General features: G+C 38.8%; 1 protein-coding gene across 1 annotated transcript in view; it reads right to left on the bottom strand.

Annotated features, from left to right (window-relative positions):
* Nucleotides 1-1,952: 1,952 nt before the first annotated feature.
* Nucleotides 1,953-21,384, bottom strand: part of WDR26 (WD repeat domain 26) — a 45,827-nt gene continuing 26,395 nt past the window's right edge. Inside the window, exons 8-14 of the mRNA XM_061625070.1 lie at nucleotides 19,456-19,596; nucleotides 15,785-15,904; nucleotides 13,582-13,727; nucleotides 13,131-13,209; nucleotides 12,140-12,269; nucleotides 9,078-9,263; nucleotides 1,953-6,389 (exon numbers count right to left, since the gene is read on the bottom strand). Of these exons, the coding sequence (XP_061481054.1) occupies nucleotides 6,364-6,389; nucleotides 9,078-9,263; nucleotides 12,140-12,269; nucleotides 13,131-13,209; nucleotides 13,582-13,727; nucleotides 15,785-15,904; nucleotides 19,456-19,596 (828 nt within the window). The 3' untranslated portion in view covers nucleotides 1,953-6,363. The remainder of the gene's footprint in view (nucleotides 6,390-9,077; nucleotides 9,264-12,139; nucleotides 12,270-13,130; nucleotides 13,210-13,581; nucleotides 13,728-15,784; nucleotides 15,905-19,455; nucleotides 19,597-21,384) is intronic.

Below are 21,384 nucleotides of genomic sequence, written 5' to 3'. Positions count from 1 at the left end.
CAAGAACTGTTTTGTGAATTGTTAGTACATCACTTTCTGTATTTTACTGCATTTCACTTGCCTTTGACCTCTTTTTATAATCCCTCAAATGGGGTGTGTTTATACACCTACCTGTAACTCATGACAACATTCCATGTAGGTGGAGTGGATTGTAACCCATGAAATCTTATGCCATAATAAATTGTACTTTTCATAAGATCTTTACTAGTGATGCAGTACAATTGATAAGGAAAGATCAGCAGAGCTTAGCTAATCACAAATTGATTTGTTACTACTGCAACAAAGGCTACTTCCAAGAATTGCATCTAATAATATCCATGAAGGAAGTAGACTAGCATCTAAGCAGCTATTGTTCTTAAGGTAGCTTTAATAAATGCAATGGGGATTAGGTGTTAGCTCATTCACTGAATGCTATTTTAACCTGATCAATAATTGGGGCCTGCTGGGGGCAGGGTCCTCTGCTGTCAAATTACAAATAACTGGCCTATTAGAGGGCTCATCTGTTCAAAGACCAAGGCCTGCTTTCAAGAAAACATGTCCTGAGGGCTTGTATCGGTCTGTTTGGCCTATTTCCTTTTAACACACTCCCAACCCAACCAGAATTTTAAAAATGTCTTATGCATTGTTGGGAACTATTTTCTACATAAAGATAATTGCCTAGTTATCTGGCTTGAGATATAGGTGAGGTTTATTCCATAACTTGGGTCTGATTTTCATATAAGAACAAAATTTTTGCCTTGTCCTGCAAAGCGATTCAATCACCTGCCATCTCAGGTGTTTCATAAACTTAATCTGTACCAGCAGCCATATATCTTTGGCTAGGTACACATTGCTCCTTTGTGTTACTAGTAACACTGATATATACAGGTTAGTCTACAGTGCAGTTACAGGTTAAGGTGGCTTCTAGAGAGATACTTGAAAAGTAAATGCAAGGCTGTAATATTAGACACACATATTGGCCACCTGCACTTTGAAAATGCATGTAAATAGGCAACTGGTACTTTGTTTTACTTTTCTGCAACTTAAAAGGACAAGCAGTGAACCAGAGATCTGTATGTCCTTTAGTGACTCATGCCACATGTACAGTAGTTCAATACATGGGTATTTCTGTGAGAGATTCAAGTTGTTAAAGCAACCTTTACTACAAAATGACCAGCTTTGGGGCGCAAGTATGCAGTAAATTGAAACTGAGTCAGTGTCACTCAAGCATACAGAAAGAAGTAAAGGTCAGGGCAAAATATATACACATACAGACATGTGCTGTGGAGGTGGTTTAGTTTCTGGTATCACCCAACACAACTTGTGATCCATCAAACTGAATATAGCCCTGACAGTAAACATGTTGGTCTTGATTCCCATCCGTGACCACAAAAAGCAGGAATGGTTAAAACTAGCTGAAAAGCCATCATAGATGGCTGGTAGGCTATTTTGTACTTAACAGGGATCAGGTTTTGTAAACCTGCTCTAACCTTATTGAGCGTGCACTAAAGACCTTCCATCTGGAAACCTATGGGAGGCTGTGTGGATCCAGAATTGGCCTCCACAGTCACTTATGGACCCACTGTTAAAGACCTTACCCCGGAAGACAATCTTACTCGGCCACGAGTGATCGCCAATGAATGAAGTCGCATATAGCAAAGTGTTTCCATTGGCTACACCTGGAGGGGCAATGGGTTGATCTGCTGATCAGTTCCAAAATCTTTTTGAAGCTGAATTTAAAAACACACTTGAGCTGATCCCTCCAGGTTTTAGATTAAGGTCTGCCCCTATTTTCAGAAGAGAGAGATGGAGACACACTGGAACCGGCGCAACAGTGTGTCTTTATTCTGTATTCATAGCCTAACCCACAGATCGTTTTGTGCTCCTGCACAAAAGGACCACAAATGTTTGTTAAAGATACCGAGGTTGGCCAGGCATAGCACTGAAGCTTAGAAAGCTAAGAACTATTCAAGTCCAGTTATTCATTCTGTTTATTGAATTGGAAAGAAAGGGAATACAAATATTTGTTAAGTGCTGTGCACTAACATGGAAAAGTGTAATTTTTAAAAAAACCCAATAGAAACAAAAATCAGGAATTAAATGTAGTTGGAATTGAACATTTTAAAAGATGTTTAATATACTACATATTTATAAAATAAGAAGTTAAGGTGTTCTGTAAATCATTAATAAAACAAGTGAAAATAAATATGGAGACCCAAAGTTCTTATGTTTTAATGAAATATAGTAAAGAATTTTTAAACTACTTAATATAATTCAAGAGGAGTAACAAAAATCCATGAAGTTTAAGAACGCAATCCTTTGAAACATTTAATATCAGTCCATAGCAAATAGTCATTACATACCAAAAGCTCTAAGTGTTAACTAGTTCCACCACAACTCCATATAAATCTTGACAGTTTAGAAATTTGAGAACAATAAAAGTTCTTTTCTTGATCTCTACAGCTTGGTTTGTAAGTACACACATGCTTTGAGGATCTGTTTCTTCCTCATACATTTTCAAGGAGCCGACAACTTTTTCCATCTGTGCCGAAAAGTGTTAAGAATTAAATCTAGTACATTTATCCTAACAATGAAACACTTAAAAGATGGAGCACACTGAATTTCAAATTTATAAAAATATATTGGTATTAACCAAAATCTTAAAGTTAGAAGACACTTCACATACACACAACATGACTTAAAGTATGCAGTAAAACATGACATGTACCTAGAACAGTTGGTTCCATGACTGTTTGTTTCACGCACACACATTCATAATACACACACACACTTTGCTGAATCCAGATAATCCAAAGCCAGCAAACAGGAAATGGGTTTCTAGTTTTGTGTTCCAGCAACTAGAGCAGCTACTGCAGACAACACTGCACAAATCAAGTCCACCCGGTTCAAAAAGTGTCAAAGTGTTTCCAAAATTCTAATTGTCAAATGAACGGTTTGTTCTATGGCAGCTGAAAATGGACTCAAGCCAATGCAATATATTTTAACCATATATAGGATACTCCAGCTTAACAGTTCATTTGAAATGCATCAAATTGAGGCAACTTGTGTGCTTTGGGGTACTGACAAAGGGCACCAAGTTTTACTGAAAATTGGTTCTCTTCCCCTTCTGATCCTACCCCAAAATTAGAAACTAGACATTCTTATGCTGTTAACTAAAAAAAAGAATTTACAAGAATTCTCCCAATAGATATTTTGCCAGCATAGGACTGGTTTAAGAAAACATTTTAATTTAAAGCCTTTTTTCCCTTTGGGGTGGGAATTTATTTTAATTAAGATGGCACTCAACATCTAGGATTAGATTAAGTTACATTCAACAGTACCTGCTTGGAAGCCAGAATGAGATTATTGGCAAACGTTGGGTAGCTTTCCACCGGTGACTTCATATCAAAATTTGTGTTATGATCCCCTAATTTCTAAACTAAAAAAAAAACAAATGAGGGAACTAAGCCACACCTTAACAAGGCTATTTAACTATGTAAAAATCAGAGCCTGGAAAAGTTACTTTTTTGAACTACAACTCCCATCAGCCCAATCCAGTGGCCATGCTGGCTGGGGCTGATGGGAGTTGTAGTTCAAAAAAAGTAACTTTTCCAAGCTCTGGTAAAAATCCTTTCTTCTTTTGTGCTCCTATTTTTAAATAACTTACCTGATAAGCTCTGAAGCACTGTGGCAATATAGTGATTTATAGCCAGTGTGCATGTTTTAAGAGTTGACGGGTTCAAAACCTAAGGCAAAATGTAAATTACTGTATCCCCTTACCACACATCTGCTCAGGGTAAGATAAGGCCAGCAGTCAGTGATTACTCCAACCTTTACAGACTAGAGTAGAAATGTCTTCCTAGTATATGCAATATATGGAAATGAATGTTGCAAGTCTAGAATTTTTTGTTTGAAATATGGTTAATGGTGCTTTGCAATTCACATATTAGTGAATTTAGGTTGCCCTATTTAGCCCACCCACAAGGAATCCTAGCATTGTTGTTGCGGTCAGTTAAGTATACTTCCAGACAGATCTTGAAATTATTTGGTTCAGTTGTTGTATGCCAGACAGAAGTTAAACTACCTCAATCTGAAGAGCTTTCTTTAAAGTTGCATAGTTTTATTATACAACTAAATTTAGAAATGGCACTCTCAAAACATGCTTCTCATTCAGCTCTATACTCAAGTGCTATATATCTTTTAAACAAATCCAAGAACTCCCTAATATGGGGTGAAGGAGCATAAGCAATAGCGTGTCCATTTTGGTACTCCTAATTTAGTTTCCCTCTGGTGCTATGAATTTCAAAGAAAGGAAATGACTCAAAATTTATTCACCAATATGGTCACAGGAAGTCTGAACTGCAACATTAGATTGATATCTATAGAAATCAAGTAGTGCCAAATCAAATTAAACTGGTGCATACTTGATCATGCATGTCAGATTTTCTCTCCAATCTCCTAAGGTAGTTTTGAGTTTGCAAGCAGTACCAGCACCATGTCAGTAATACAGCTGTGAAGTCTTAACACACAATGAGAGTATCTGCAAAAGTAAGATTTTATATAGGCTCAAAGGTAGACTACAAAATTTTCCAATAAAAACCCTTAATGTCAAATGAACAGAATACATGTGACTGGACGCTTATAACAAAGGTAAAGTAAGATTACACATAAAAAAGCTGGAACAGCTTAAATGAGTCAAAGAATGGATGTAAATTTCTTTCCTGTTCCTACATTCAGTAGGACACAAGAAGGTAGCATTCTTCTGTTGTTTAAAGATCTCTCTGTAAACTTGGTCTGCACATACTTTTTTAGCGAACTGGATTGTTAAAATAGTGTTCTCCATTCAGAAGGAACCAAAGTTAAACAACTGAATTACTACATTAATTGGAATACGATTGGTTCTAGTTTGCAGGTATTCCTCATCACACAATCTGTGCCTTAAAAAACAAAATATGCACTAAGCAAGCAAATTTCCTTTTAATCCTGTGTCTTTCCTGATATCAAGAACTCTTTCCATCTGTGGTTTATTTTAGCTGGTACCACAAGGCAAGGATGTATTTGTTCTTCTTTCACTATGAATTGCTTTCCTGGGTGGCTTTTTTAAAAACTGAAGGATGGCCCTACCCTTTAACTAGAATGGAAATTCTGAATCCAACTAAGCAGGCCAAACACCAGGCTATTTTCTTCAGAATCTTATTATGTATCCTTTCCACACAGAAAGCTAAGGGACCCATTCCTAATGCTAGGCAGTTGACAGCACCAACTCAGACAAAGGTCCTGGAGAGAGAGATATGGAAAGTTTGTACAACATATTTAATTCACAGGAGAGAGTCAACTTGCTGATTTCTGAAGATAATGCTATATAGTACTACCCTCACTTTAGATCATTATTATGTTTTAAATAAGAATCATTGCACATTAAGGCCAATTTGGAATTTTCATTTATTAAACTTCAGAAATTACATTGTAATTGTTTAGTTGGTGATTCTGAAAGCTCTCAATTGTTTTATGTTGGTAAACAAAGTTTCTTTTTAAAATAATACTTTATATAGTCTGTGTAAAACTGTTGCCAGCCAAATGGTCTTACACAACACTCCAGAGGAGCACCAATTATACTGCATTAACTCGTAGATGACACTTTTTAAGCTGGTTTAATTCCAAATGTATACAAATGAAGTCATTTTAATGCTATAAATAATTTATTTTTTAAAAAAATTGTGCTGTTAACCCCTTTAAAGGGCAACAAGCTATGTGAAAAGTACAAAACCTTTTGTCAAGTGTGATACCGAGAGTGCTTTTCATGTCATTCACTGGTTTAACATCTGGGTTTGATATACTGCGCAACGGGCAAGGCTAGAATCCGTGAACCAAGCTGCAAAGATCTCAAGCTAAATAAGGCGGAGAGACTCGGAGAAACAAGAGAAGGAAATACTTTCCTATCCAACATGTACTCTTCAGACTAAAGCACTCTTTCTATAAAGCCTTCTAAACTGTTAAATAAAAGGTTTCCAAACAAGCATTTAAATTTCATTACACAGAAGAGCAACAAGAACAGTAGTCTGCCTGACAAAATGGCAGAAGGGAAAAATGTATATACGGAGTTCAATGGTTAGCCTGAATGTAGCACAGTTCTTCACAACCGATGGGGGGGGTTACTTCAACATGGTGTCCAACAACGTTCTAACGATGTGCTTCATCTCAACTGTTTACTATGAAGCAAGGTGGTAAAATGTTTGGCCCCAGTTGGGCTTCAGAAATGGTTCTTTTTTTCATGACGAGCATGTCTGTCCAGCTATCAATCATGTTTGTTTGCACCAAATCCCAAGCCATTTAAAATACGACTAAATTTAAGTTAAACAGAAGTCGTCTGCTCCAAATTCACCATCAACTATCCATGCTACTGCATTCCTCTAAGGGGAAAAAAGATGGAATATAAAAAGAAAAGTATTGAGAAAATCTTTACAATCATAGTTCACTTCAGCCATGATATACATGTATATTTTCATATTTATGAAAGACATACACAAAGAAACCCATTCAGGGCAACCAAACTGAGCAACTACAATCACCATCATACTAGATCTGAGAGTCCAACAAAGGCTTTTAAGCCACTTGCTTTACTCTTGGGAGCTTCAAAAGTAGTTTGTGATGCAGGGTTGGGGGCTGTTAGTAGCAACACGGGCTTTGCATTCAAAAGGGGCTCCCCTGAATGCAGCAAGTATCTGGAATTGAAACTTCTTTTGCAGGAGCAGACAGGTGTCAGAACACACACTTAGCAGCATGATAAAGTAATTCTGTCAACTGTCATTCAAATGGGTTGAGATTTAAGTTATAGCAAAATTTACTCTGGATATTCATATGGGAGGATTAATAATTACTGGTATATGAGGCTTTAAGCTGGCGATTTTCTAAGGCACAGAAAATTTTCCTTAAGATTATGGACAAATGCTGCCAAATAAATTACTTTGTAAACAACTTCAGGAAAGTGCTGGCTAAAACAGAATAGAACATTTATACAAGGGACTGAAAACAGTTTTACAGACTGGAAGCTTTAGTTAAAATTTAAATATACAGTTAAGAATACAGCACTGTCATTTTTGTTTACACCATGGTGCAACATCTTAACTTGCATCTATTGATGCAAAACCTTTTATATCTTCACAAATTAGAAAAGAGTATATAACAAAAAGCTGTTCAGTGAGAGCCTACAGCTGAGTTTTCTCTTAGGATGGTATCTCTTTTTATGCCACGCACAAGCAGGTTTGTGAAAAAATAATATCTTGGCTGGTGAGCAATGGAAAAAGAAGCCATTTGGGGGCCTGGTTTGGACTAATATCCAGATAAGACCTTTCCATTTCAGAGTTTACCAACTAGGGTTAATCTTAAAACTGATGGAGTCAGAACCACCAGCAGTAAAAAGTGCCAGGTGAAACTTAAGTACAGGCATACCCCGCTTTAACATAAGCAATGGGCGGCATGTATGTAAAGTGAAAATGTACTTAAAATGAAGCAATTATCTATGCATGTACTGCACTGCAATCGCCACTAGATGGCAGCGGCGTCATGCCATTAAGTGTCTGTTATTGCGAAGCACGCGTACATTAAGCGGGGTATGGTGGCGTATGGAGCAAGTACGTTATAGCGAGGTGATGTTAAGTGAAGGGATGTTAAGCAGGGTATGCCTGTAGTAGTTTAGAATTAAATCTCTGGTTTGCCTGAGCTATTGAAACTCTGTCCTCATGTAATAGATACTGATTCAATGAACAAAATGAGTAAGTTATCCTTTCATTTTAAAGGAAACAGCTACACCATCACTTTCAATGGATCTTTCTTCCTAGTTTGCTGAGGGTCCAGATTTCTTTTCATGTCATACCAACTTTAAACAAGCTCCACCATGTTCAGGAACACTATAATAATAGCTTGCTTAAGCTTTTAATAGTTCACATAAGGTGTGTCCACCTGATTTTTGACAGTTCCCCAATGCAGCCCCGCCTCTCCCCCCATGTTGTTCAAGAGAGTCCCCTGACTCTCCAGAGAGACTTTTCAGGGAACACAGGGAAAGGGGATAATAAAATACATTGTGTGAATGACCTTTTGCTTGTGCAATCCTTGGATCCAGTCCAGTTTCTGCTTTTCAGGCCATTGCCTATTTTGCCCCACTTCTTTTATGCACTCTCTCTCCTGATCAGCCTCCCTAGCGCATAGTCTTTTCTGATATTAAACTCTATTTCTTTACAACCTCCAGCCCAAGCCCAAACCTCATCTCCTCTGTCCTTTCCCCTCAAGTCTTACTTTTACCTACCCTTCCTTGAGGTTTCTTTCTTGGTTCATTGAGCTATTTTGTACCTTTCTCTTATCCTTTTTGCCTTTGTACTCCTTGTGCGTTAGCTTTACTTCTTCCTAGCCAAACTACAACCTCCTCTTTCTCCACTTAGGTTGGATTGCAGATCAGCCACTCAGAGGTTTCACCCTCAAAAGTGCAATACAAAACAGATTGTTAAGAGTGAACTAAAGTAACTGGCAGACCAGTTCTGTGCACATCACTTTTACCTATCTATCACTCCCCCTTCTTCAAACTTCAATCACACACAGCCAAGCACCCTTTATTCTGAATGGATTCAGCTGCTCATATAGTTTGGCAACAACCAAACCACCACCTTGTTCTGAGCTTTTTAGAATTTCAAAAGCAAACAGAAGACTCTTCGAAAGAAGTCTTAATACACAATGACAGGGGCCTGAATTTGACCAAGGCTCCCAATATTCATAATGAGGTATTCAAACTCAGCTGTTTACACTCACAGTAATTGAGGCAACCAGTTCATCAACCAGTGTGCTTAGCTTTGTACTAGAGCTGGGAAGACCCAGGTTCAAATTCACACTCAGGCATCAGGTGCTTTGGAGCAGTCATCATATCTCAGCCTAAAGCACCCAATGGAGTGGTGGGAAGAGAGGGAGAATACTATTTATGCTTCCTTGAGCTCCTTGATGGAAAGGTGAGACATAAATATAATACATAAATACACAAAATAAATGCAGAAATGAATAAAATAATTAAATCTTATGAACTTCCTCTCCCATAAAAATTATATTTTATTTACCTTCAATATCCTGGTTGTCTACAAAAGGTGCTGGTCCCCATATTCTAACAGTGCCATCATCAGAGGCACTGGCCATCATGGATGGAATTTGTGGGTTCCAGCTCACACAATTGACTGTACGTGTGTGCCCCGTCAGCTCCGCAATTGGCAGTTCACTACGTTTGTGCCAAATATATACTTTGTGATCTAAGACAGATAGGAATGAAGAAACTTGAGAGTCATCCTAAAATTTAAAACAGGATCTATAGACAGTACGGCACTTATCTATGTATTAACTGTTTTCATGTTAAAATTCCATGTATGTTCGAGAACTGTAGTCTGCTGAACAGTTCATCCAACAGCTTTTTTATGGCCTGTTAGAATCCTATATTTAAGCTAACAGCAAATATTGACCTTCTCTGCAAGTTGAAGATATCTGTAGGTAATTGGAACATATTATAGTTTTAAGGAGGCTTCATACAAATAAGAGTTTGTGTGATTTGGCTGTTAGGTAGAAGTCTAGGGAGAGGATCTATGTTAAAACTGGAATCAAGTCCTGGGCTCCCACACTTCCTCTATATTCTATTTCTGCTCCACCTCTACATACAAGCATGGTTAACTCCCAAATAGATCGCAGTTATTTCAATGAAGGATCCTATCTAAGACTGGATATTAAAATGACTTTCTCTAGTGGTTTCAATATATAGGGCTACAGGAAATTTTGCATTCATTTAACTGCAGGAAACTCTATTCAGGGAGTCACCTTTGCATAAAGGATGGGTAAGAATCAGGCAATTTCTATGGCCCACTACTGATCTCTCCACATGTAGAGGTAAGGAGGAGGGGGAAGCAACAACCACACAGCCCCACCATTGCCTTTAAGTATTATACCCTACTGGAGCAATTTCATATATATTAAGGCAACAAACAATCAATTTCAAAGGCTCAAAGCATTGATTTAATACTGCTAGGTTGCATTTTATTTAAAGTGCGCACCCATAGTTGTGTTGGTGCTATTACAGTATGACATATTACATAAAAAGTGTACAAATCTGTATAGTAGTAATGTGATATGAGACAACTTTCTTCCATTCTTTCTCCTGTCACTATGCAGGCATCAACACTGACTGCAGTAGCGACTGTACCCACCTAAACTGCAGATAACGCGGAGCTGGTTGCATGCGAGACATGCAACTCTTTTTCCGCACTACAGAAAAAAAATACGAGTCACAGCAACAAGTAAAAAATGAGATTTTTTGCTAAAAATGAATATTCCACATTAGCAGGATTGTGGCTTGTACTTAAATCACATAGAAACAACCATGTGAAAAGCATCAAGATATACAAGAGTTATTTAAAAAGTATTAGAAGTTAAATTTTTGGCAATGATTTAGGATAAAAATATGACAGTCCATTCCAAAAAGTACTCACTTATTTCCCAACCCCTACAAATCATACTGTGACCTGCTTGCTAAAGTATTTTATGGAAGTGCTTTCTGTATCATTTTTTAAAATCAAATTGCATCAAAGACTCCTACTTGTAATTCCATTTTTAATCTCCCAATTTTAAGCTATACTCTTGTATAGTTTCAAGTCATAACAGATTCACTGTAAGGCTGCAACACGCAACACAGACTCTCAGAAGGAGAGTTTTTTGTGCTACTTTATGTACACAAGAGTTAAAAGTCAACTTTACTCGCAGGGAAGACCGTTTGATGTTTGGGGCTGGTAGGTGAAAAGCCTACCTAGCTGAGAACATACCTTTACATTTAAGAGGTTATGACATTTAAATCTGTTACTTTTTTTTTGTACATAGAGACTTTCACAGCAGCCATATTTGCAACAATTCAGTGCAAAGAGGCAACAGACTCAGGCAGTCCGAATCTAAATTAGGTGCCATCAGCTTCAACTACAGCTGGGTAGTTTTTAGACACTGAAAATGAAAAAAATAAAAAGCTTTTCTAAGTTGACCTGGATAAATTAATCTTCACATTCATGTCAAACAAACAGTAGGCTGTAACTAAGTGACTTGTCCAAGCTGTCCTGTATGGTGTACAAATAAACTGATACACCCAAGAGTCAATACAGTTGATTAGACATTCCTGGGCCAGAAACTGTTTGGAAGGAGAAGGTGATTAATGCATGCATTAGGACTATAACTATATACAATGGCAATACACTTAAGATATAAGGTATTCATAAAGGTGCTATTCTCATGATGAAAAACTCACCAGTTAGTGGTAAAGAAGAAACATGGTTTCAACATACTTCATTGGAGGGCCCAACTATGATTGCCCCTCCTATTTAAACCAAAACCTTCTTCTCCTAAAGTTTCTGTTAACTACAGGAGTACTGTTGCTCACTCTGTATTAACAAGTATAGTATTACCAATATAGAACGAGAGCATGAGTAACACCTTAATGCCTAGAAAAGCTGCCAAACAAGTGTTTGTTTCAGGTTGCATGTAGGCAAAAGTTACATGACGTGCTAGATCTGCTTACAGGATATGAAACCTGTTTCTCTCACTATAATTATTAATTATGCTTGAGATGTCAGAACTCATCTGGATTTACATAAACACACCTACCTTTGGAAAAACAACCCTACATCAAATAAGAGTTGTTACTCATCAGAGAGTCATTTGAGCAAGAGTATCCCTGTACATCATACTCATCCTACCAAGACAAGGGTTGTTGCTATCAACAACAGCATCATACATCCAACTTCCCATTCTACTAGGAGATTTTTTTCTTCTTTCAGCAAGCAATTCATTGTTTTTTATGGAAGTAACTTTTTATTTACTTGTTATTTATTAGATTTATATCCCACCCTTCCTCCCAGTAGGAGAACTTTTTATAGGCATCTGGCTGGCAACTGTGAGAACAGGATGCTGGACTAGATGGGTGTTTGGGCTGACTGAGCCAGGGCTCTTCTGATGCTCTTGTGAACTGTTATAAGAACATTCACTTTGCTTATTAAAATGCCAAAAACTGAGTATACTACAACATTCCCCTATGTAGGAGGCATGTACTTGAAATATATATACATAACACAATGAAACAGATCTTAAAAACAAGTGTTACCTTCACTGCCACTAGCGATGAAGTCTTCATTATGGCCTCCAAAACATGAGTGAATGGTGTAAAACCCTTGTGTAACACCTTGGTACTTTCTCACTAAAACTCTGTCTTGCAAGTCCCATAAATGAACTCCCTGAGAACGAAGAGCATTAATTAATGTAATTTAAGGTAATAGCAGCTTTTCCATAATTTGCTTTCACTGTTTACTGAACCCCAAAAACTAGATAAAAATTAACACAAACTAATTCAGAAGACAAAAATCAGAACATTTTATGCCTACAGACAATGGGTTGTACCCAAAAGTTACATAAGCAGAATGCCATCCACTCAATAAGAGATTTCTTGCTCACTCCTCTTCAATACAGATGCCTGTATAGACAGCCTCTACCTGGGGTTCAGGGACCCTCAGGAAAGATCTATGCATGAGAGCTTGCAGAAGGAAGATGCAGCATGTGCAAGCAATTTCCCATTTATGTAAGCAGCTTCACTCCAATTTTCTATTGCCTCCTCTCACCACAGCCTTCTGCACCACATCCTAAGTGTCTCCTGACCCCAACTAGAGACTTTTTTGGGGAAAGGCGTAGGGGAGCTGCCTTAAACCGACTTGGATCACTGGCCCGTCTAGCTCAGTTCTGTCTACACCAAATGGCAGTGGCTCTCCAGGATTTCATTCCTAAGCAGAGATGCCAGAGATTGAATTTATGATCTCCAGCATTCAGGAAAATATATTCTTCCACTAACATATGGCCTTCCCTAACAGGGAACTACCATGGGGAGGATGGGACAGGAGATCTCCTTTACATGAGCAGCTTTCCACTTACATAACTTTTGGATACAACCTTGAAGCTCCAATTTCTTTTGACTGCCAAAGCTGGCCAGCTGGGGAAAGATTTTACCACAGGCCAGGTGACTTTTTGAAAGACTGAAACACGGAAACATCAAAATAGCATTAATTTAAAAAACACACACACACACAAAAACCCAGTCCACTTACCTGAGTTGCTACGTTTAACAAAGCTAACTGGCCATTTTTCGAAATAGTAAAAGACATAATTGGATGATCTTCTTGTACTCTTAAAAATAAAAGAATACATAAGATTAGAGCCATGACTTTGCATTCCAAGTTTAGCATTTCAGTGCAATTTAACAGCACCTAACTATGCCATGCCTTGCAGACACAGAAGCCCCAATTATGTCTGTGCCAACATTTGCCTATTTTATTTATTTATTTTATTTATATCCCACCCTTCCTCCCACTAGGAACCTAGAGCAGCAAACAAAAAGAAAGAACAGTATTTAGGACCATCTTTGTAAAAGTCCAATTTTAGAACAGCTATATGAACCAGAAGCCGTAAGGAATTTTAAGACAGCCAACAGTTTCAGTGTTTGGTGAACTGTACAATGAAATTTGTTTATCCAGCACAACATAAAAAAGGGGTAGTTACATGTTTCTGTCTGTAAGGTCCTCAAAGTTATAGCCCCGAATTCGCTGGTGTGTGTCTGATGCCAACACAGTCTTTCCATCACTCAAGCACCACAGGCATTGCACTCGTACTCCTTCCCAGGAGTCAAGGAGATTACCATCTAAATCCTAAATAGGAAATGTACAGTGGAGTAATTAGAGAGGTCATCTTCATTTAAAGCAATTAGTGAAATGACAAATTTGCACACTGGATTATAAACTCAGTTAGCAGTACATAAAGATGTGCTGCATACTGAGAGAAAATATATTCCAAGACGGAAGTGGCTAACCTGTAGCCCGTATCTGGGCCACCAAGTGATTTCTGGTGGACCCCAGAGCCCCTCAACAATTTGGTTGTTGCACTGGGTTATACTTATACAATTAATAATTTTCAGGTAGCGCTATTGAGCCCCAGTGCCATACTGGTGAAAGTGCAGAGGTTTTAAGCTATCCACCCAGCCAGCATTACCATGGGGATACAATCTCCACCTACGTAATTTTTTGTTTTAGAATTTCTTTTTTACTTTGCAGAAGGGCACTTTCTTCTCGTTTCTTAAGCCTTTCTAAGACCTTATGAAGGATGGTGCTGCACTAGAGCAAGAAAAGGACCTTTTGCAAAGGTAAAAAGAGGTTTTATTTTTGCTCCCCATGGCAGCTGTGGTGTAGGAGCCTGCATTGATCTTGGCCAGGACAGCGCTGGGGTAGGAGAAGAGCCTCTTACTGAATGGGAAGAACAAATGCCACTGAGTGAATGAATGTGTGGTGGCTGTCCCATCGCCCCCCCGCTCTGTTATGTGCACACACATGTACAGGCTTCTTCTGTCCCTCCCCCTCTGGTGAGTGTATGTGCTGCACAAGTGTTGAGTGCATGACATGAGCACATACCAGCTTGCAGCCTTGGAGAGGGGGGCCAACCCTCAATGTGACCCTTGGACTAAAAAAGGTTAGCCACCCCTGTTCAAAGAAGTTGAATACCTGCAAAAATAGGCTAGCTAACGCTCTGTACCCAGGAGTGATTTCAGACTATTGGCTAGAAATATAAAAAGGAGAGACAACTTTCTTCCATGGAAGGGGAGCCATAATAAAACATATTAAGAATGCCTTTCTGACATTTCATAGCCTTTTGATCCTAATCATTCCCCTGCTCTCATATTGTGCACACACACAGCAAACAAAGACAACTTTCATACATCTAGTGAAGAAGCTTTAGTCCATGAAAGCTTATGTCACAATAAACTAGTGAAGTCATTAGGTACCATGCAATTACTTAAAATTCTTAAAAAATGAGACATCCACTGACATTATTTCAAATATTCAATATTTACTGTGGTTGAAATTAGTAGACAAGAAATTCCCAAATATAATAAAGGCACTATTATGTACACCTTTTAAAGATAAGGAACCTTTTTTTAGTCAGAAGGCCACGGCACTTCATGGACAACCTGTGGGCGGTCACATACCAGTTACGGGCAGGGTGAGAGGCAAAATATGGGTACACAGGTACACACACAGGTACACACACACAGGTACACACACACAGGTACACACACACAGGTACACACACACACATGAGTCTGAGGTTTCTCACCCATGCTATAAATATTTATATTGGAGATAATAGGGTTTACTTCCAAATAAGCAACTACAGGAATACCCCCATTAACATACGCAATGGGACCGGAGTGTGTATGTAAAGTGAAAATGTACTTGAAGTGAAGCAATTATCTATGCATGTACTGCACTGCAATCACCACTAGATGGCAGTGGCGTCACGCCATTAAGTGTCCATTATTGCGAAGCGCACGTATGTTAAGTGGGGAATGGTGGAGTTGGAGAATGTCTGTCATAGCGAGTGTCTGTTAAATGAGTGTCTGTTATTCGGGGTATTCCTGTATAGTATTTCATTGTAAAAAAAGAAGTCTCAGATAATTCCAAACCAAACATTTATAAGAGGTTATATACGTAGGAGGCTTTTCAGTGGGGACAAAATTTACCAAGGCTATTCTAGTACAGATACATACAGTTTGCCAGAGAGCACAGAACACCAGTGACAGCACTAAGTGAAGAGTATTGATTGATTGATTGATTGTACTTATATACCGCCCCATAGCTGAAGCCCTCTGGGCGGTTTACAGTAAAAAAAAATTGCCACATTTTGCATTCAAAAAAACTAAAGGAGTACTTACACACTGATAGAACTGTCCACGCTGCCCCCCAGTCACAAAACGTTTTCCATCTGGATTCCAGGCCACACTTGTTAAACTATCTTCATGAGACTGACTCATCTTTGTCCTCAGCTCCCCTGTCTGTAGGTGAAGTAACAAATAATCTTTGAAATGTTAAATACATAAACCACCAATGTCTATGAAAAAATTGTTTAACATGTTTTACAGGCTGCAATCCTATACCCACTTACCAGAAAGTAAGCTTCTCTGAACTCAATGGTACTTCTGAGTAGACATATATAGGTTTGAACTGCTTTCCAGTAAAGATTAGCCTGGTTCAAGTTTCAAAGCAAGGGTGCTATTGCTGAAAAAGCCCTTCTGCTGCTCATCCCAATCAATCTATAAGGAAGCAGCTTGTAAAGGAAAAGACATTCCTTTAGGTAACTGAGCTCAGGCCATTAAGGGCTTTAAAAGGTTAAACCAGCACCCTGAATTGGTGCTCAGAAACCAATCCAGAGCCAGTGCAGTTTTAGCTCCAGTGCAATATGCTCCCTTCAGTTCATTCCCAAAATTAAGTGAGCAGCTACATTTTGAACTAATGAAAGTTAGCCAACTAAACAGGCACATGTAGAGTATGTTTCAGCAGACCAGCCTGAATGTTATTAAGGCACCTATCACAGTGGACAGGTAGAAGTATCCTTATTGGGGAAGCCAATTTAAGTTGGTAAAAACCACTTTTGGCCATGGCTGCTTGCTGCTAGTCCAGCAACGCACTCAAACAATGCACCTGATGCTTCAGGGAAAGTGCGAACTTCATCTACAATGGGGGGGCCCCCAATTCCAAGATCAAGTAGGACTTCCACCTCTAACAGCTTTGCCTTGTCCAAACGGAGCTTCACTACATTCACCCTCATCCATGCCATCACTGTGGAATTATGTACACAAACATGACATGCACGTAAAATGCTATGATTAACCTGCAATCATAAAGTTCAAAACTGAGGTTTCCATTAACATTTTCACAACTCTAGAGCACATGCAAGGCTTCTATATGGTCCCTGATTTTATATTTATATTTTTTTAAGTGGGTGTCTGTGCAGAACAATGCCTGTGCAGAACAACAAAGTGGGTGCCTGTGGGTGTCAATACAGAACAATTTATTTTCAAAAATAGCTAAATTAGATCCTTGCACTGTCAGCTATGTATAAAGCAAAGCTTTTAAAGATTAACTTGCACATATACAAAAACAAAAGCATGGAAGTTTTAAATGACCATTTTAGTTAGGGTAATTTTATGTAGAAATGTCTATCCCCTTAGGATTGTATGCAATAATGATGCTCAGCTGATAAGACTTCCGTAAAGCAGAATGAGAAGAAAATTTCTAGCAACTTACCACATGCAGATCCCCACTCCTGGGGTGACCCTCTAGAGGAGAATTAGAGGAGGTGTAGGAGGCATGGGGAATTGCTAAAAATGGCTTCCCTTTCCATTCCGCTGACAGAAGCTGTACTATCAGCTAAAAAACAAACCCCTCATTGCCCTATTATGAGTAAGATTATATTAAAACATTTATATAAAAATATGGTGTAAAATATTTTCCCTTCACACAGCCTACAGTGAGAATGCTACAGTTTAAAAAGGAAAAACCACAAATTAAAAAAAATAGAGGATGATGTGACATTGCAAATTCTTTTAAAAAATGAACAAAATCTGCGTTTCCCTATGCCAAAAAAAATTCAGACTATGCCAAACTTCTGCCTTTAAATCAAGAGAACATTTGGAAGGCAGAATAATTAACATTGTCCTTTTGAATGGTTTATGCTGAACCAAAAGGGACCCTGAGACCAGGAACCAATTATCATTTGTTTATTACACAGCATGAGGAAGCAGCCACCGAGATGAAAGGTGGCATTGCATGTAACTGATGACGTTATTGGAATACTGCTGGTAACAATAAGGGAAATCAATGATCTGTTTTGTTTGTTAACATACAGTGCCTTGCAAAAGTAATCAGACCCCCGACCAATGCTCTCAATTTTACTGAATTACAAATGGTACATTGTAATTTCATTCTGTATGATATTTTATTTTGAAACACTGAAACTCAAAATCAATTATTGTAAGGTGACATTGGTTTTATGTTGGGAAATGTTTGTAAGAAACATAAAAAACTTAAACATGTTGCTTGCATAAATATTCAACCCCCACACACCAATACTTGGTAGAGCCAACTTTAGCTGAAATAACAGCTTTAAGTCTTTTGGCAGGTACCAGCTTTGCACACTGTGTCAGAGGGATTTTGGCCCATTCTTCTTGGCAGATTTGCTCCAGGTCGTTCAGGTTGGTTGAACGTTGCTTGTTGACTGCAATTTTCAAAAAACACCACAGATTCTCAATGGGATTTTGACTGGGCCACTGTAGGACATTCACCTTTTTGTTCTTGAGCCACTCCAATGTTGCTTTTGCCTTGCGCTTGGGATCACTGTCCTGCTGAAAATGAATTTCCTCTCAAGCTTCACTTTTTTAGTGGACTGAAGCAGGTTCTCTTGCAGTATTTCCCTGTATTTTGCTCCATCCATTCTTCCTTCCATTTTAACAAGATGCCCAGCCCCTGCTGATGAGAAGCATCCCCACAGCACGATGCTGCCACCACCATACTTCACTGTAGGGATGGTATGTCTTGAGGCATAGGTTTGTGCCATACATAGCACTTGGAGTTTGGGCCAAAAAGCTCTATCTTGGTCTTATCCAACCACAAAAAGTTTTCCCACATCACAGCTGGGGCACTCTCATGCTTCTGGCAAACTCCAGACATGCTTTCGGATGGTACTTTTTGAGTCACAGCTTCTTTCTTGCCACCCTCCCATAGAGGTCAGTGTTATGCAGAGCTCTTGATATGGTTCACTGGTGCACCATTACTTCACTCCCAGCCATTGAACTCTGTAGCTCCTTCAAAGTGATTGTTGGCCAATCTGTGGCTTCTCTCACAAGTCTCCTTCTTGTTTGAGCGCTGAGTTTTGAGGGAAGGCCTTTTCTTGGCAGTGCCTGGGTGGTATGATGCAGCTTCCACTTCCTGATTATTGATCCAACTGTGCTCACTGGGATAGCCAAACACTTGGATATTAGTCTGTACCCTTTTCCTAATCTATGCATTTGTATTACATCATCACTCACTTCTGTAGAATGCTCTTTGGTGTTCATTTTCCTTCAGATCCACAGCCTGACCGACGATCCTTCAACAGCGGGGGTTTTATCCTGACAATGTGACAGCAACTTTAATGGTTCACAGGTGTCCTCGATAGGGCTTTTTCTTTCATTTGTGTAAACTGGGAGCTTCCACAGCACAGGGGTTGAATACTTATGCAAGAAACATGTTTCTGTTTTTTGTTCCTTACAAACATTTCTCAGCATAACCCAATATCACCTTACAATGATTGATTTTGAGTTTCAGTGTTTCAAAATAAAATATCATACAGAACAAAATTACAATGTACAATTTATAATTCAGTAATATGACAGCATTGGTCAGGGGTCTGAGTACTTTTGCAAGGCACTGTATTTTCACTTCTGTACTAAACAGAGAGAATACCAGGGACTCCCTTCAATAATATTAACAACCTAATCATGGTTCCTATGAATACGTTAGTGAATAGGGTCCTCAGACACTGAACCTTCATGTTAATAACCCTTACTTGTACATTCCAGAGCCAAAGCTCAGAGCAGTCATCTGGACCACAGGCAACTAGGTAGTTGTCATCTGGACTCCAAGCAATGTAAGAAACACCATATGCATGGCCTTCCAGTGTCTTCAGCAGTTTTAGCTGGTGGGTATCCTTTAGAAAAAGAAAATATTACAACTCTGGCTACCTAGGTTGTTGCCAAGATATACATGCAGTTTAAACCTTTGAAGGTTAATCTCTCCCTACCTCCTTCCAAAGCAATTTAGCAAAGATCATGGATTGTTTTCAGTTCCACCTTACCTTTTGGTGGACACACACTCATTTTCTGCCTATTTGACAGAATAGAAGTCTGGGAAAGGCTATACCAGGGCAAACCAAGAAAAAAGGTAAGCAAGAAGACATACAAAGACAAAGAACTGCCTCCCTATTCAAGTTTAGCTATTATTATTATTATAAATTTATTTATACCCCGCCTTTTGGCCAAAGGCCCTCAAGGCGGCTTGCAAGTATAAAAATACATCAATAAAAGCAATACAATTTACAAAAATTAAACTAAATAACAAATAACATTATTAAGAAAAAAAAATAGGCAGGCAACTTCGTACTGTTTTAGATGATGCCTGCTAAAAAGCAGCAAGCCTATCTGAACATATAATTTATTTATGTATACTTTTTTAATTCTGCTGATTTCATCTGTATATTATTGAGAATTATTTTATACTGTTTTATGCGCACTGCTTAGGAGAAATTATTTTAATTAAGCCATTTATAAATTCTCCTAAACAAGTAAATGTAGTGGTCTAGCACATTGGGGGAGAGGTTTAGTGTAGTTCTCTTCCTGACATGCTTGTTACTACATGCAGGGAGGTGGGTTTGGGGGGGTTTTTGTTTTAAAAACCCACACACATAGTGTTATCATTTAAAACTAACACCCTCCACACAAGCGGTTTTGAAGTGGTACAGTCGAGGACACTACTAACTCATTCTGTGCAATGTGCACATTGGCTTGAACTTTCTAACCCAACCAATTCAAATACATGTTTCTAACACACACACACTTTCACATGCCTCTGTTCTGCACTCCTTCAAGCAAGCAGCTCCATTTGAAAGGTCATCTCAGTGAGGATGCCCAGGGCTCTCCACCATAATTACATTTTTGAAGCCAACTCATGAAAAGCAAGATACTTCCAAATGCAGACAGAGATTGTAGAGTGACAAACAGAACTACTAGTGAAAGTAAGGGTATGGACTAGGAAATTTAGGCAGCCAGACCTTGGGCATACCAAAAAGGGATTAACATAAAGCAAGTAGCAGAATTACGAAGAGAAGAATGTAGTTTTGGAAGCAAGTTTTTACTTAACTGCACCAAGGCAGCAGATGAACAAGTTATTTTTCCGATTTTCTGACACTATTTATGGGTCACTAAGGCTATATGCAACCTCAGGTTCAGGGGCAGTATGACTCTGCATCTCAGTTGCTGAGAAGCAACAACAGAAGAAGGTATTATCTTCATGTCCTGCTTGTGGACTACCTGGAGGCATCTAGTTAGCCACTGCTGGAAATAGGATGAAGGACTAGATGGATTTTGGTCTGGTATGCACGGATTTCAGTCTAGGTAATGTAATTCAGAGTTTGGAAGGAAATACTATCTAGTCCAAGGGTAGAAACCTGTGGTCCTTCAGATGTTGCTAGACTCAACTCCCATCAGCCCCAGCCAGCATGGCCAACATTCAGGGATGATGGGAGTTAAAGTCCAGCAACATCTGAAGGGAACAGATTCCCCATCCCTGATCTCATCCAACCTTCTAGTCAACACTCCCAATTAAGCTACATGGTCCAGAAGAGCGCTAAAAGCAGAGCACATACACTATAAAAACAATTTTTGCCTTTATAGCAGTAACTTCAGAAGATTCAAAAGGAGCTACATAACAGGGGAAGAGC

The sequence above is a fragment of the Rhineura floridana genome, chromosome 4 (genome assembly GCF_030035675.1).
Source record: "Rhineura floridana isolate rRhiFlo1 chromosome 4, rRhiFlo1.hap2, whole genome shotgun sequence".
Classification (NCBI taxonomy): domain Eukaryota; kingdom Metazoa; phylum Chordata; class Lepidosauria; order Squamata; family Rhineuridae; genus Rhineura; species Rhineura floridana.
The sequence above is the reverse complement of the archived record's forward strand: the minus strand, read 5'-3'. Positions and strand labels throughout refer to the sequence as shown.